The sequence below is a fragment of the Fukomys damarensis genome, unplaced genomic scaffold, assembly GCF_012274545.1.
Source record: "Fukomys damarensis isolate Sample0158 unplaced genomic scaffold, DMR_v1.0_HiC HiC_scaffold_23, whole genome shotgun sequence".
NCBI lineage: Eukaryota > Metazoa > Chordata > Mammalia > Rodentia > Bathyergidae > Fukomys > Fukomys damarensis.
Window position 1 is genome coordinate 39,016,296 of NW_022900935.1, and position 16,972 is coordinate 39,033,267.

The 16,972-nt window shown below is 48.8% G+C and overlaps 1 protein-coding gene across 3 annotated transcripts in view; it reads left to right on the forward strand.

The window, feature by feature from the left end:
• Positions 1 to 16,972, forward strand: part of Mtor (mechanistic target of rapamycin kinase) — a 122,185-nt gene that overhangs the window by 6,725 nt on the left and 98,488 nt on the right. For all 3 annotated transcript variants that reach the window (XM_010628123.3, XM_010628122.3, XM_010628124.3), the window contains exons 2-14: positions 172 to 347; positions 937 to 1,045; positions 2,075 to 2,307; positions 3,127 to 3,327; positions 4,025 to 4,159; positions 6,407 to 6,682; positions 6,766 to 6,874; positions 10,562 to 10,748; positions 11,720 to 11,848; positions 12,513 to 12,757; positions 13,920 to 14,135; positions 14,388 to 14,593; positions 16,221 to 16,343. In XM_010628123.3, coding sequence (XP_010626425.1) covers positions 186 to 347; positions 937 to 1,045; positions 2,075 to 2,307; positions 3,127 to 3,327; positions 4,025 to 4,159; positions 6,407 to 6,682; positions 6,766 to 6,874; positions 10,562 to 10,748; positions 11,720 to 11,848; positions 12,513 to 12,757; positions 13,920 to 14,135; positions 14,388 to 14,593; positions 16,221 to 16,343 — 2,331 coding nt within the window. In that variant the 5' untranslated portion in view covers positions 172 to 185. The remainder of the gene's footprint in view (positions 1 to 171; positions 348 to 936; positions 1,046 to 2,074; positions 2,308 to 3,126; positions 3,328 to 4,024; positions 4,160 to 6,406; positions 6,683 to 6,765; positions 6,875 to 10,561; positions 10,749 to 11,719; positions 11,849 to 12,512; positions 12,758 to 13,919; positions 14,136 to 14,387; positions 14,594 to 16,220; positions 16,344 to 16,972) is intronic.

Consider the following 16,972-nt stretch of genomic DNA (forward strand, 5'->3'; position numbering starts at 1 on the left):
TTTAAATGTCAGTCATCGAATGAATCTAGATGTCCTGTGAGTTCCTCGGTGAGATCGCTTAGCCTGTCTAGAATCTAACTGAGCCTAGTAGAGATCTGTGATGAGGATGTAGGGCTGTGCATGTATCACCACGATGTGTTACCTGGAATACTGAGCAAAGCTTCTCCAAAGACCCTCAGGGCGAGATGCTGGGCACGGGACCTGCCGCCGCCACCACAGCTGCCACCACCTCGAGCAACGTGAGCGTCCTGCAGCAGTTTGCCAGTGGTCTGAAGAGCCGGAATGAGGAGACCAGGGCCAAAGCGGCGAAGGATCTCCAGCACTATGTCACCATGGAGCTTCGAGAGGTAGAGCTTCTGTGGTTTGGGACGTTGGGGCTGACCGTGCCATCACCGGTTTAGATTCCTTTTGACAGCTAAGTGAGAATTTTAATTTTAGACAAGCACCCGTCCTCTCGTGTCTGGACGGTGTAGGCTGCTTTGCAGTGACACATATTTCTGTGTTGTGTCTCACATTTGTCACATTTAGGAGTCAGCACAGACTCAAGCATTTTTTTTTTTTTAAATTCTTCCCTTTTCATCTGCACTGTGCACCAGCCCCTCAGTTCTTACTGTCCGATGACGGTAATAGAGTTGGGTTTGGAGGATTGGTACCCTGGGGCCTTCTCCGTAGAGGTCAGATCTGAGGTCAGGGAGCCTGACCTGTTCATCCTGTGTCCCTGGTACTAGGAGGAGCATGGGACAGCACCAGGTCTGCTCTATGATAGAGATTCAGTAAGTAGTGAAGTTGTAAGGGGATGCGCTGTGAGTTCAGCTGCTGTACACTCTACCTGTGGAAATGGGCAGTGGCTCTGCCTGCGGCTCTCAGTTCCCAGTCCTGAGGTTCTCACCCGCGGGCAGACCTTAGAGATTGTCCTGAGTGCATCTTCTTTTGCAGATGAGTCAAGAGGAGTCTACTCGCTTCTATGATCAGCTGAACCATCACATTTTTGAGTTGGTTTCCAGCTCGGACGCTAACGAGAGGAAAGGTGGCATCTTGGCCATCGGTAAGGATACTCTGGTAACCATGACAACTAGGAATAAAGGGCCACACCTTCACGTCCACTGTGTCCTGTATGCCTTTGACTAGCTGCTTAGTCTGTCTTTGTTTCAGGAATCTCCAGGATCCTGTAGCTCTCAGTGCACTTAATGCAGGTGTTCATCCTAGCAGCAGTCCTGAAGTAAAGGCACAACAGGCTGGGCTTGCTGGTGCACACCTGGAATCCCAGCACTCTGAGAGCCTGAGGCAGGAGGAGTGCAGGTTGGAAACCAACTTGGGCAACCTAGTGACTTAGTGAGATGCTGTCTCCAAGTAAAAAATGGGCTGGGAATGTAGCAAAGGCCTTGCATTCAGTCACCAGTACTGAGGGGGAAAAAAAAAGCAAAACAAGTATTTTTTAGATGTGGAAACTGAGTCTTACAGCCATTAAGTGACTTTCAGAGGCAGACAGTTTCCCGGAGCTGAGAAGAAGCCCACTTTCCACTACTGCCTAGTTCAGGCTCTGGTTCTAAAGTAGAGCAGGGTTTGGCATTGTGGGGCTCGCGCATGGGAAAATAGAGTGGAGACAGCTTGCCAAAGTCAAGTCCTTTTCAGCTCCCAAATACTGCTCGTCAATATTGTGAATTCAACCCAAGTTTGCTTTCTCTTTTTTTTTCTGTGGGAGAACAAAATTATGTAAACAAAAATGAGATGGTTTTGCAAGTATTTCTGACACAGATACCTGTTCGTTAAAATGAAAAGTATGCTGGGTATTGTGGTACATGCTGTAATCCCAGCTCTCTGGAGGCTTAGTCAGGGAAGTGCTGTGACTTTGGGGCCAGCCTGGGCTATGTAGTGAATTCAAGGCCAGTTTGAACTATATAGTGAGACTCTGTCTCAAAAAACCACGTAAATAAATAAAAGAGTATCTGTGTCTTTACTATGTAGAGAAGTAGTCAAAGTAAAAGTGTCACTTGCCAGCTTCTTGTTCAAGACCACCCACGTTCCTGGCCACCATGTGTCCCGTCCTCATCTTTTGCCTCCCTGTCTTTTGCAGCCAGCCTCATAGGAGTGGAAGGTGGAAATGCCACACGAATTGGCAGGTTTGCCAACTACCTTCGGAACCTCCTCCCCTCCAATGACCCAGTTGTTATGGAAATGGCATCCAAGGCCATTGGCCGTCTTGCCATGGCAGGGGACACTTTCACTGCTGAATACGTGGAGTTTGAAGTGAAGCGAGCCCTGGAGTGGCTGGGTGCCGACCGCAACGAAGGCCGGAGACATGCAGCCGTGAGTGCCAGCAGGGAGGTGTAGCGCCAGGGCCGGAAGTCACAGTGCTGTGCTGAGGTCCCTTCCTGCCTTCCGAGGCTTGTCCCCATCAAGGGCTGGTTTGGTGGGCCAGGACTCCAGGCTGTGAGCTAGGGTAGGGTCTGCCTGTCTGCGAGGGAGAGGATTTAGGAGCGACACTGGGGATTGGAAACATCAGTTGAAGCTGGGTGTGGCGGTGCACACCTGTAATCCCAGCAGCAGAATTTCAATATTCGATCAGATGTTCGAGAGCAGCCTAAACTACGTAGTGAGACCCTGTCCAAAACAAAGTGAAAAAAAAGAAGCATTAGTTGGATGCTTTCCAGTTGGCTCCCCCTTTAGGAGGCAGTATTGTTAGGAGGAAGCACACATGTGAACTCTGGTTCAAGTCTTGGCTTTGCCACTTACAACTCTTAAACCTGGCAGTCTCTGGCTTCTAATTTCTTCTTCTGTGAAATGAAAATAGCAAGATCAAATGTTAGACGTGCCTATTCACTCCAGAACATTTATGGAGTACGTGCTGTGTTTCAGGCATGCCTCTAGGCTGTGTACAGTGGTATAGAAAGCACCAGACAGGTCTGTCCTTCCAGAGCTGCTGTTCCAACCTTAGCTGCTTTTGGCTTTATAAATAGCCCAGGGTTGTGAACACCAGATGTGCGATCAGTTTCACTTCACCTGCTCTGGCCCCAGGCTTTCTGAGCTAGACAGGTGAAGCTTCTCTTTCGTGTAGCTGCCGTAGGATGACAGGAATCTGCCTCTCATGAGAACAAAGCTCGTTCTCATTGTGCTTGTCTCTCCCAGGTCCTGGTCCTCCGCGAGCTGGCCATCAGTGTCCCCACCTTCTTCTTTCAGCAAGTGCAACCCTTCTTTGACAACATTTTTGTGGCCGTGTGGGACCCCAAGCAGGCCATCCGTGAGGGAGCTGTGGCTGCCCTTCGCGCCTGTCTGATTCTCACCACTCAGCGGGAGCCCAAGGAGATGCAGAAGCCCCAGTGGTACCGGGTGAGGCCCTGGTTCCCTGCCAGCTGCTAGCAGAGCACATTTAGCCAAAGAATCCCTTGGTCTAAAAGGGCAGCCGCAGCCCCTGGCCCCGGAGCCTTGGTAGCTCATTGGCTTTGGCCTTTGATAATTTTTTGAATGCTCTGTGTGAGCCAGTAGTTACTTTGTTGCATTTAATTATAGCAAAGATCTATTGATAGCCACACCATGATTTTATGTGTCACTAAGAATGAAATTATGCCAGTTAAACTGTGAACCAGTACCTTCTTAGTAACAAGTCAAAGACATCTCCTTTCAGAGATGTTAGAACTTGGAAAAACAGGTATCAGAATCAGTAAAATATGGTCAGTACTGATTCGGTGTCCTGAGTCCTGCCGATGGCTGCTGCCCGGGAAACTTAGGTGAGTGTCATCAGGGGACCCCTGAACCTGGGTTCCTTACTTGCTGCATGACATTGGACAGGTCACTGAATTCTTTGAGCCTGTCCTATTTAGCTCTTAAGTAGGGATGGCAGGATACCTGCCTGAGGGGCTTGGGAGAGCTGCAGGTAAACTAAACAGTAGAGCTTGGCAGCATCTTCGGTGTTGCCCAAGGCACTGAGCAGGCCCTGTAACATCCCAGAACCCCTGGCGTAGGAGGGGTTGGCCGTGTTCTTTCTCTCTCTGGGCATAGGTAATCAGGGCTCTCGATCTCCACACAGCACACGTTTGAAGAAGCAGAGAAAGGGTTTGATGAGACCTTGGCCAAAGAGAAGGGCATGAACCGGGATGATCGGATCCACGGCGCCTTGCTGATCCTCAACGAGCTGGTCCGGATCAGCAGCATGGAGGGAGAGGTGAGGAGCTGCCCAGGGGAGTCCATGCCCTCAGGTGCCCTCTGTAAGTGGGCAAGGAGAGGTCTTGTCCCCATGGCACTGATACTGTGTAGGGGGAGATGGACAAGAAACAAATGAACAGCTGGCCACAAGTCCCCTGAAGGAAGTAAAACACCTGAGAAGATAGGGCACTTGGAGTGGGGATGGTTGGGGGAAGGCCGGGGCAGGACTCCTTGAGGTGGCACCGCTTGAGTGAGATCTGAATGACATGAAGGGGCTGCCTTGCAGCTGGCCAGGGGGCTTGCTGTTTGCTAGGCAGAGGCTTGGAGGTAGAAGAGAGCCTCACATATTGATGAACTAGAAAGAAGGGAGGGCAGCTGGGCACTGCCAGCAAGGAAGAGAGCACGAGGGTGAAACAAACAGGCCTTGCGATTCCCAGTGGGCCCTGGCTTTTACTCTGACTGCAGGGCCAGGCATGAGCTGTGCGCACAGGGGACTGATGTTGCCCTGTGCGTTTCTTTCTTTTTTCTTCTTCTTCTTCTTTTTTTTTTTTTTTTTTTTTTTTTTTTTTGTTTTTTTTTTTTTTTTTTTGTTTTTTTTTTTTTTTTTTTGTTTTTTTTTTTTTTTTTTTGTTTTTTTTTTTTTTTTTTTGTTTTTTTTTTTTTTTTTTTGTTTTTTTTTTTTTTTTTTTGTTTTTTTTTTTTTTTTTTTGTTTTTTTTTTTTTTTTTTTAATTGAACTCAGGACCTTGTGCTTGCAAGGCAGGCGCAGTGCCACTGAGCTAAATCCCCAGCCCCTCCGTTGTGCGTTTCTAACAGCCATGGCTGCTCTCGGGACAGCATGTGGAAAGGTGGGAATGGAAGCGAGGAGTGAGGATGTGTTAACTTGAGAAGATGACCTAAAATTACGAGGCTCTTGTTAGGGAGGCGACCTGCGAGAGAAACTGGGGAGCTGAGCGTGCAGCGTGCACCTGACTCCAAGGGAGTGAGGACGGAAGTGACACTGGGCGGCAGCATCCTCATCCCCTGTGCAAGGCCACCATGTGCTCTTCGAGCCAGAGCAGCCATCAGAGAGCAGCAGCCAGGCCCTGGTCCCTGGGGCTCTGTGCATTCTTGTAGCTGCCACAGGAAGCTGCGGCAGTGGCTTCCCCTAGGAAGGCAGAGCGGATGCTGAGAAGGCTGAGTTCCAGATGCATCGGAGAGGCAGAGCCCTACCTGCTGAGAGGGGCTGTGGGAGGGCTGAGGGCGAAGGCAGCTGTCCACTGAGGAGGGGCTTCGGCAGCCCAGACTGCAGTGGAAGCTGTGGAAGTGCAAGGAGAGGCGGGTTCCAGTTTGAGGTTTGCAAAGAGGTTGGAGATGGGCAGAGAGAGAGCAGTCGAGATGTTTGGCCTGAGCGCCAGAAGGATGCACTTGCCTTGTGCTGGGTCAGGAGGACTGAGATGGAGGGAGCAGGTTAGGAGGTGAGGTCAGGATTTGGTTTTGAACATGGTAAGTTTGATGCTTTGAGGGCATGTGAGTGGGCTATCAAGGAAGTCACAGATTTGGGAACCTCTAGCATCCAGAGTTATTTCAAGTTGTGGACTGGGTCAGAACCACAAAGCAACTGGTGCAGTTGTGGGAAAGATGGCTCTGTGAGCCTGAGGTCAGGAGATGCAGAGGAGCCAAGGAAGCCTGGGAAGGAGCAGCCAGAGAGGCTGGGAGCCGAGAAGCCAGTGAAGGAAAGGGCCTTGAGGAGGAGGAAACAGCAGTTGGATCGAATGCTGTGACTGTATCCCGGGAGATGAGGACCAGGAATTGGCTGTTGGATTTAGCAGCCCAAGAGCCATTGGTGACCTTGATAAGAGTGATGGACAAGACTTCCTGAAAAATGAAAATATATACATCAAGAACAATTTGAAAATTTCGAAAACAGTTTCCTATTTTTCTCAGTTTGAGCTGTCAGAGGATGAGTTGTTAAGCAGTCCTTGGAAACGGGGGTGACAGTTACTGCTAGTCAGCTTACCCTCCTGTGGACCAGGATTCTGAGACATTTACGTACCTAGTGTTCTGCATAGGTTGCTGGGATAAGAAAGAAACCAGAATACCCTTACAGGATGCGGGCCCAGGGCTGCCACCCACCTGTGCTGTGACCTTAGGCCTGTCACCCAGCATTTTGTAAATCAGCCTTCCCAAACCCGGCGGAGAAATGACCCAGGGAGGTGGAAGCCCTAGTGCCCATTGTATGCCACCCATAAGTGAAGGTGAGTTTTTTTCCTCCCTCTCACGTGTAGCGTTTGAGAGAAGAAATGGAAGAAATCACGCAGCAGCAGCTGGTGCACGACAAGTACTGCAAAGATCTCATGGGCTTTGGGACGAAACCTCGCCACATTACCCCCTTCACCAGTTTCCAGGCCGTGCAACCCCAGCAGTCTAACGCCTTGGTGGGGCTGCTGGGGTACAGCTCTCACCAGGGCCTCATGGGGTTCGGGGCTTCCCCCACCCCAGCCAAGCCCACCCTGGTGGAGAGCCGGTGCTGCAGAGACCTGATGGAGGAGAAGTTTGACCAGGCGAGTGCTCGCTCCCCTCTCACCCCTCCCCCCAGGCTCGACATCTTGTTTCCTCTGCCAACCCTTTGTCCTTCCTCTCTCAGGTGTGCCAGTGGGTGCTGAAATGCAGGAATAGCAAGAACTCACTGATCCAAATGACAATCCTTAATTTGTTGCCCCGCTTGGCTGCATTCCGACCTTCTGCCTTCACAGGTGAGGTGTCTGTGGGAGACATTACTGCCCATCTGAGGAAAATCGAACAGGGGAGAGGCGATTCCTGAACACTGTCTCCTCACACTATAGAATTGATGTCTCAGAGACTAATCTGGTTTCTTCGCGGTGTGCCTAGTTTTCCATTAAAGTCTGAGGCAGCAGACAGAGGAGCACTCAGAATGTGAAGGGAGGAGGGCAGCTCTAGGCCCAGCAGGTACTTGTGTGTGGTGGTCAACAGATGCACGAATGGAGACCCAAGGGAGGGCGATCTCAGGGAGAGGCTGTGTAGCAGCAGCCCATCTGGGGCATGGATGGGTCAGTGACCTTCCTGCTTCTGCCACTCTGATCATGCGTGGGAAGGAGGGACTGGGTGTTTCAGAGGCAGACTGTGCTGTGGATTCCCATACTCTCGCCCTGCCCTCGGGTGCAGGAGTCCCTGGCTGTGGGATGTGGCGTGGCTCAGAGCCTGCTTCCCTGGGCAGCGTCCTGCACTGCCCCAGCTGCGAGTGTTCCTTGTGGCACCAGTAAAAGGGCTTTGGATCAAGAGGGTGAATCTCTTCATTCCCTACCCGTGAAGTTTTGGACAGGTTATTTGATCTTCCTAGGCCTCCACTGTATGACTTGTAAGATTAGAGTAACAATCCCTGCCTCTCAAGATTCGTGGCACCAGTGCCTGGGTGTTCTTGCTCTCAAGCCTGGCACAGAGTGAGCCTCAGCACATGGACATCATTCTTGCATTATTAATACCTCCTTGAGCTACTTCAGACCCATTTTGGAAATGAGCTAGAGACATTGTACTCCAATTGTCTGTTCCTATTTAATGTGCTCTCCCACTTGGTGAGTGCGGGACCCTATCTCACACATCTTTGTACTTCACCGTGGTGCTTAATAAGCATTCAGAACCAAACAAGAAGCAGGAACCCAAGGGGAAGACCAGCCTGACCCTCAGCTACCTTGCCTGGGCACAGATTCGTTTCACACCACCCAGCCCTGATGAAACTGCAGAAGCCTCGCTGGCGAGGGGCGAGGTGTTAAGCAGGCTGTGTGTGAGGAGTAGAACGTGTTAGATAAGGGCAAGGCAATTAGTCACATAAACTCACTGAACCAGACAGAAATGACAGGGTGAAAATCACCTGTAGTTTTTCAGTTTTCCATTCTTCCCGGCTGGTACCCAGCAGCTCTTTTCTCAGCGACTAGTCATGGCCCTGATCAGCAGAGCTTTAAATGATCTTGGGATGAAAGTCTGTAGTTCAAAAGAAACTAATAACAAAGCCAAATTTGATCAAAGTCTGGTACATTGTAGAAGCGGTTACTGTGGTACATTGAAAAGGCTGCATGGCAGCGGGATAGAAAGAGGGCCCTTGGGTCTGTTCTTTTGAGGTGGGTTTGTTGTTTTATTAAACAATATGTCAGTGGAATTTAGTCTGGGCAGGCTTACCTCCCCCCAAGTGCATGCTTCATTACCTACGTGCCATTTGTTTAAAGCTTTCCGTATAAAGTCAGTGCTGGGGCCAGGGATTTAGCTCAGTGGTGCTGCCGCCTGCCTAGCAAGCACAGGGTCCAGAGTTTGGTCCCAGTACCAAAAAAAAAAGAAGAAAAATAAAGTCAGTGCTTGAACTTTCTGGTGGTATAAGCTTGTTGAATGTCAAGAATTCCTCAAGACCAGGTAGAAATCTCTTCTGTGAGAGATTCTGGCCTTCCTACTTAAGATGCTAAATCTGGAAAAGGGAATTTATACTCTGGAGTCAGGCCTTTCCTGCTGAAATGGAGCTTCCTATGTAAGGAACTCATTTCCCTCCGTCTGATTTTGGAGTTCCCCCTGCTTGGTCTTCTGCTTCCAAGCCCTAGCGTGCGCCTTGCCGTCTGACCACAGTGCTGTGAGAGGACGTTTCTCGAAAGAGCAAAGGCAGGAAAGTGCTATTGGGAGTCTGGCTCACTGTCCATGTGTGATTCTGGCAGCCCTCAGCTTTGACCTGGCCTCCCCCGCTGTCACAGAAGTGTTCCTGCATTGGGACTCGGGGCTGGCATGGGTGGGCACAAAGACATGGGAGAGAGGCAGGAATCAGGAAATCCCAGCCTGCAGAGGAGAAATACTTTTGTTTCCGTTGTCCAGGGATTGCCTACCCTTGCATGTTGGTGTATATAAACTTAATGGAAATACACATGTGGCTTTCTGCGGCTCTCTGGGGGGGACCCCGTCCCGCGGGGAATAGGAGGTGAGAGCCGCCTCTTATTCGTGGGTCATCAGAGGCCGATCCGATCTTGAATGTCTGTGAAGGAAATCTTTAAGAAGTTAGAGCACACGGCCCAAGTCTGGTTTCTGATCAAAGGCACTTTATTGGCTCAGCAAAACGATTATATACTGTTATTCCAGGGGGAAGGTTCAGCAAGCTTATTAGACAGTTCAAGCAAATCCTCTACCAATCACATGAGTCACTCAAGCATTTAACCATACAGCAATCAGTATTTTACCAAATGTGGGGAGGGGTAAGTGGGAAGGCATACATCAACAGTTAACCCTATGCAATCTTTAACTTAACAATCTCTAGGGGCAAGCAGGACAAGGAAATACCACCGGCCTCCTGCTCCAGATCCCGTGACCCTGTGGTTAGCACAAAGGGCTATTTTTTCTGTAAGATTCCCTGTTTGCCCAGGGGCTAGACCTGCCATAAGTCACGTATGTAGTCTAGTGGGATTTTTCCACCGAGGCAAAGGCTAAGGTTGAGGGCAGCCATCTTATGCAGGCCCAAGCAGTCTCTCACAGCTTTCCAGATTGCAAACTAAATCTTATCCTATTTAATGTAACTGTAGCAGAAACCTCTAGGTAACAGCAAAGTGATTTCCAGGCCTAAGCTGACTGTAATAGCCTCATTGCAAATACTATTCCGTGTTCCTCTAAACTTCATTATAATACAAAATCAAAATAATTTAGATGATTTCTTTGTTTTTAAACAAGTTTTAACATTTTTAATCCACCCTCACTTTTTTTTTTTTGTAGCCCTGAGGTTAAACCTTGGGATGTTCTACCAGCAGCCACATCCCCAGCCCTTTTAAAAAATTTTTCTTTTAGCCCTTTTTAAATTTTGAGATGGGGTCTTGATAAATTGCCCAGGCAGGTCTTGAGCTTGTGATCTTCCTGCCTCAGCCTCTCAAGTAGCTGGGATTACAGGCATGTGGTACCACTCCTGACCAGACATATATTTCTAAACAAAAGCATGTAGTCTTTTCCCCAGGAGCAACATTAATGGAAACAGTTAATGTGATGATCATTTGGAGGCTTTGTATGGTTTTGGGCTATTTATAAAAGGAAGTATATCTTACATTTCTAATATTTCCAAGAGATGTTATCTAGTGAGTGATTAGTATAAGACATCCTTTAAAGTACATCCTCTAAATTCTTGACATCTTTCCCAAGAGCTCCCCCCACCTCTTCCTTCTCCCTCTTTATTCTTTTTTTGGCAGTACTGCACATTGACCCCAGGGGCACTCTTCCATTGAGCTACATCCCCAGCCCTTTATGTTTTGAGACAGGGTCTTACTGAGTTGCCTAGGCTGACCTTGGTCTTGCAGTCCTCCTGCCTCAGCCTCCTGAGTAGCTGGGATTACAGGCATGCCTGGCTGATTTATTCTCACATTTGTGTGTTTTATAGGAACTCTAGCCTCGAGTCATCTACTTTGTCTTTTTAGATACCCAGTACCTCCAAGATACCATGAACCATGTCCTGAGCTGTGTCAAGAAAGAGAAGGAGCGTACGGCAGCCTTCCAGGCCCTGGGACTACTGTCTGTGGCTGTGAGGTCAGAGTTTAAAGTCTATCTGCCCCGCGTGCTGGACATCATCCGGGCAGCCCTGCCCCCTAAGGACTTCGCCCACAAGTGAGTGTCTGTAGGAGGACGCCACCTTCCACTCCATTAGGTTGCTGCAGCCCAGTCCCATGGAGCTTAGGCCCATTCCATGCTTCCTTACACTTCCGGTGTAGCAGACCACATAGAGACTAGCGCTTCCTCAGTTGACTTCTAGCCACCTTTCAGAGGATGATATGTACATAAATGTTTGGGGACCCAAATACCTGAGAGTGTGTCAGGTGCTGTTTTCAACATTGTTATGTGTGGGGACCCTTCAGGCATTTGATGTCTACTTTTGCTGGAAACTGAAGGGACCTAACAGAGTACCGTTATCCTGATCACTAAAGTTGAAGTTATTCTGTCTCTTTAACTTCCCAATGCATAAGACATGAGAAAAACCTTCAGCACCCTGCCAAATTGAGAGGCCAGTGTGCCCTGACTCAGGCTGGAGAGTTACTGTTAATAGGGATGTGTGTCTGTATTCACTGTGTTAGTAACAAGAACTGTGAGCTGGGGATTTAGCTCAGTGGTTCCACCGCCTGCCTCACAAGCGCAAGGACCCAAGTTCGATCCCTGGTACCAACAAAACAAAACAAAAACTGCGCTGGTTGATTAATAAGCTCCACCCACTCTAAAGCCCAGCATTCTCATCAGAGGAAGAATTTTGCATGTGATGGCCGAACATTACCCCTTTTAGTTCCTTGTGGATGCATTACTCAATTTGCATCCTAAATAGACACCTTGGTCAGAAGTGTACTATCCCATGCGTAGTGCCTCTGTCCGAAATGAGAAAAGGGGCTCTTTGTTAAGGCACATTACTGCCATCTACTGGACAGTCGTTACAGACATAAACATTGCGGTGATTGTGCTGTGAGGACCTGCACAACCACAAGTGCTGCCCCCCCCAACCCCAAGTAACCTGCCTTCCTTTCCCCAAGGTGGTCTTGTATGTTGTCACAGAATGTCGCTATGTCTAAACTAGCCACTCTGTTTCTATGCAGGAGGCAGAAAGCAATGCAGGTGGATGCCACAGTGTTCACGTGCATCAGCATGCTGGCCCGAGCAATGGGGCCGGGCATCCAGCAAGACATCAAGGAGCTGCTAGAGCCCATGCTGGCAGTGGGCCTGAGGTGGGTCACAGAAACCCGAGCCCGCCTTGTCCCAGTGAGCAGGAGGTTGGCCCACAGTGGTGCAACCATGTCAGAAACGCAGGCTGTGCTTGCTTGCACAGTGATTTGGATAGACAGGATAGCTCAGACTAAACATACAGGCTAGCTCTGAATGCCACTTTCATCCCTAGTCAGGTCTGCAGTCTTGATTAAGTTATCTCTCTGAGCCCCATTTTTGTCATCTGAAATCCTATTGCCTGGAGTAGTTGTAGGGATTAAATGAAAGAGTGTGTGAAACAGCTGCTTGTTGCTTGGTCTGTAGGAAGTGCTCCATAAATGTTGGTAGCTATAGTTTTGTGTAAATTAAACTCCCTTTAGTTCTTCTGTGGGGATGGTGCTCTTGCTGTTTTTCCCATGTTTGTTGAGACTTGGTCTTCTGTAGTGGTGGAATTGTATCAATAAGCTCTCCTGTGGTGATGACCAGAAACTCACAGATTGTTCTGAAGTCTGAGACCGGACCAAGAGAGCTCAGTACATTTACTCTCTGTTATAGCATCCTTTCTTCTGTGGAGGTCAAGCAGTGGAGGGGCCTGGTCCCCTTGCTGGTCAGGAAAGCCTGTTTCTTCCCAAGAATAGCAGGGATGATCTGCCCAGACCCACATGTGACCAGTTTCCTTCCCCTCAGCCCTGCCCTCACTGCCGTGCTCTACGACTTGAGCCGCCAGATTCCCCAGCTGAAAAAGGACATCCAGGATGGGCTACTGAAGATGCTGTCCCTGGTCCTTATGCACAAACCCCTCCGGCACCCAGGCATGCCCAAGGGCCTGGCCCACCAGCTGGCCTCCCCTGGCCTCGCCTCCCTTCCTGAGGCCAGCGATGTGGGCAGCATCACTCTTGCCCTCCGAACCCTTGGCAGCTTTGAATTTGAAGGTAAGAGATTGCATTGACTCTTGCCAAAATAGTGACACTGGGAACCTGGGGAAAGGGACAGGAGGGCCTGGAATTCTGGGTCTCACCAGGATCCTCCTGGTAGGGCAGATTTGTAGCATCTCTTCCTTCCCAAACTCTTTGCACAGGTTGTTACTGCCTGTTGCTTGCTTCTCTGTCCCATACTGAGTATGGGGGTGGACGATGTTCAGGGAAAGTACATTGATCTGAGGAAACAGCTCTTCAGAGATGGAAAAGTCAGAGAACCTCCTTGCTTCCCACTTCCCTAGAGCTGAGGTGGTAGTTAATGCTTTCAAATGTGTAAGCTGGGACTTTGCAGTGTTTCCATGGGGGCAGTGTGACTTCCAAGAGTGCTGTAGGGTGTAGTTCAGTTTGGAGTTCTAAGCTGCAGACAGAGCCACATTAATACACAAGGGAGCTTTACTTAAGGAGGAAAAATGGATACTTTTGAAATTTAAGATGTGTCGGTAAGGCTGGTCAAGACTACCAGGGAAGAAGCAAGTACAAAGCTGCCTGGAGACTTTGTTTTGTTTTGTTTGGACAGGGTCTTGCAATATGGTTCAGGCTTGCCTTGAACTTACCATGTAACCCAGGCTGGCTTCAAATTCAAAATGATCCTCCTGCCTCTGGTTCCCAAGTGTTGGAATAACAGGCATGTGCCACCATGCCCAGCTGCTGTCTGGAGACTTAACCCACCTGTAGTTTTGTTGTCACAGTTCCTCCGCTTACACTGATTAACACCCATCATAATTTATTCCTTATGAATAGAAAGTAGCTATGTTTAAATCCAGCCTACACCAGACACTTTTTTGGTATTTAAATCTAGGAACTAAAATAGATAAGGTAAACTTGATCCAAAATTATGTTGAGTATGGGTCAAAAAGTATATTCTTTAATGGAATTTAAAAAGGGTCTAGAGGAAAAGTGCCTCTTTTCTGTCTCCCTGGCCCTCATTACCCACTTCTGCCTTTCTGCTCCTGGAAGCCATCTGTTACCCTTTAAAAGAAGAGTTCAAAGTATCTTACTGATCTGTACCTTGTTAAAAATGAAGTAGTCACAAAACAAAACAGTATATCCAGCAAACTGTAAATTTGCCTGTCCAGAGCAGCTGTGTTTATTCTGTTTTCTCTGCTTTCACATCCAGGCCACTCCCTGACCCAATTTGTCCGCCACTGTGCGGATCATTTCCTGAACAGCGAGCACAAGGAGATCCGCATGGAAGCTGCCCGGACCTGCTCTCGCCTGCTCACACCCTCCATCCACCTCATCAGCGGCCATGCTCACGTGGTTAGCCAGACCGCAGTGCAAGTGGTGGCCGATGTGCTCAGCAAACTGCTCGTGGTCGGGATCACCGATCCTGGTAAAGATTTCAGACAGATGCAGTGTAGGGGAGTCAGAGTTCAGGACAGTGGGAAGCAGCCAGTTTTATTAGATGGCCTCTCTAGAGAGCTTCAACCTCAAAAAACTGCTGTCGAGCTCTTGTAAGATAACCTGTCTGTAACCTTTTGTAAGGTCAGATGAGAGGAAGGGATCTGGAGCTGTCACCAGGCTGGGACAGCACTGGTGGGATGGGATCACGAAGAGGGGTTCAAAGGCTCACGTGCTCTTGCAGACCCCGACATCCGCTATTGTGTCTTGGCGTCCCTGGATGAGCGCTTCGATGCACACCTGGCCCAGGCAGAGAATTTGCAGGCCCTGTTTGTGGCCCTGAATGACCAGGTGTTTGAGATCCGGGAGCTGGCCATCTGCACCGTAGGCCGACTCAGCAGCATGAACCCAGCCTTCGTCATGCCGTTCTTGCGCAAGATGCTCATCCAGGTAACCACACGACAGTCAGAACAACAGGCAGTGGGGCGAGGACTCACTACCGTGGTGACAGCTGCACAGGGAAGGAAAGTTGGAGAAAAGGAAAGAGGAGAGAGATTGCGATGCCTGGCGAAGCCACCTCTGGCTGCAAGGCTGTGCCTATTTCTTGGCTTTTCTCATGCTGTCATCTCCTGAGCCTCTTGATAGTGTGATACCAGAGTGCTTCTGAGTCTCAGGTTAGCCTGTCATGCAGCTCTTCCTTCTTTATGACTTCATCAGCAATCCCTCTTCTTGGCCTCTTTGCATGCTCATTTAACTCTGCAGGTGGTGCCAGGCAGGAGGATTGCAAATTTTTGGTTTTGTTTTGTTTTTTGTACTTGAAATCGAACTCAGGGCCTCACATTTGCTAGGCATGCACTGTAGTACAGAGCTACATCCCCGGCCCAGGATTGCTAGTCTGAGCCCAGCTTGGGCAACTTAGCAACACCTTTAACTCAACATGAAATATTTTTAAAGGGGGGTGGGGCAGGGGATGTAGCTCAGTGGTAGAGCACTCCTGGGTTCCATCCTCAGTACTAAAAACATTAACCTTGATGATGATTTTCCTAACTTGACTAGTACAGCCTCAGGCATTAGTAAAAGCTTTGGCTTTTTCTTAGGGTCTTATTCATGGAGTGGGCATTGGTTCTAATTGGGGTACAGAGAGGCCTCAGGTCTGGCCTGCACTACCCACATCACTGGGCTCTGCTCCCTGGGGCACTGTTCCTGGCCAGCAGCCATCTCTTTGCTGCTGTGGATTTGTTTGTTTTTGGTATCTTTCTCTATCTCCTTTCACTGCCATCCCCTAGGACTGGGCGAAAACAGGCCGTCAGCAGGTCCCAGAAAATCAGGTTATTAAATCAGTAACCTAAGATAAAATACACTGTAGACACCTCCTCTGGGTAGCCGAGTTCACCTGGGCTTTATGATATTCACTTCCTCACAACCCAGAGATTCCTTCTGGCAACTTCAGCCATCCATAAGTCTGTCTCTGGCAAGTTAGCTGTACCTATAGCACCGTGAGCATAATGTACGGATGCACCAGTGTTTAAGGGTGTCAGTTAGAACAAACATGTTATTTCTGCTCAGTGAGGCCCAGCGGGGCTCATACTGACGTAAGCCTTAAAACTCTTTAGATTTATCTAAATGTACCCTAACAGATACGGAGCATCAGCATTTCTCTCAACATCACAGCTCTTCTAAATGTCCTTTGATTCCTTTGTCCTGGTTTCTAACCCCTCTTACTGATTTGCCGTATGCAAAGATTTTTCTCCCAGGGAGCCCTCCCTTCATTCATCATCTATGCAAACCCTAATCAGCTTTCTGTGACTGTGCTGCACTATTAAAAGCTGTGCTTTTGAGAGAACTATGGGACCTCAGGGTGCTGTGGTAGAAGGAGATGGTGTTGGTTTCAAACCATTTTTCTTCCAGTCACAGCTATATTCGAACTGTCATGATGCCCTTTGCCGTTGAATGTCTAGCAGCGACTCAGCCCACCAGGGAGGTCTGGTTCCTTCCCCTAGTTCTCTGACACATTTTCTCTTTTGAAACACAGTCCCTCTGGAATGCCCTTGGTCACACTTAACCTTTCTTCCTGCAGATTTTGACAGAGCTGGAGCACAGTGGCATCGGGAGAATCAAGGAGCAGAGTGCCCGCATGCTGGGGCACCTGGTCTCCAATGCCCCCCGACTCATCCGCCCCTACATGGAGCCTATTCTGAAGGTAATGCACACTGGACAGAAGGACTGACACTTCTGTCCTGAGTCTTATCTCTGTGTGGTTAGGAGGTGGGACTGTTTCGCCGGTACACTGAAAGCTCATTTCTTTGGTCCCAGGCCGGGAGATAGGCGTCACTCAAGCACTTCTGGTTAAAGAGTGCCCCAGAATCTCTCAGTTGCAGGAAGATCTTCTCTCTCCTTAGGAGAGAAGACACAATGCTTCAGGCACAACATCAGATGTGTGTCTGAGAGAAGAAGTAGATGGATAGCAACATAAAACAGCTCCCCCCAAGGGAGAACCATGAGCTTTAGAATCTCAAACAAGCTTCACGTCTGAGTACATTGGAATTATCAAGTTTTTCATAACACTATTGCATGTCTAGACAATTGACCATAGACACACAGTTGAAAGGAAACACAGGAAATGTCTTTAAATCATGGTGTTGCCCAGCTTTCTAGGTACTGAACTTCTAGTCATGTGAAGAGAAGTTTGGAAATCCACATTTTAGAAAAGTCCTAGATTCATAAAGCCTAGAAGCAATGTATTTATAACTAACTTTATAACTGCCTTCTAACTAAGACAGACTGGGTGAATTTTACTTAAAGATTTCTCAGAGATTCTAACCTGCATTC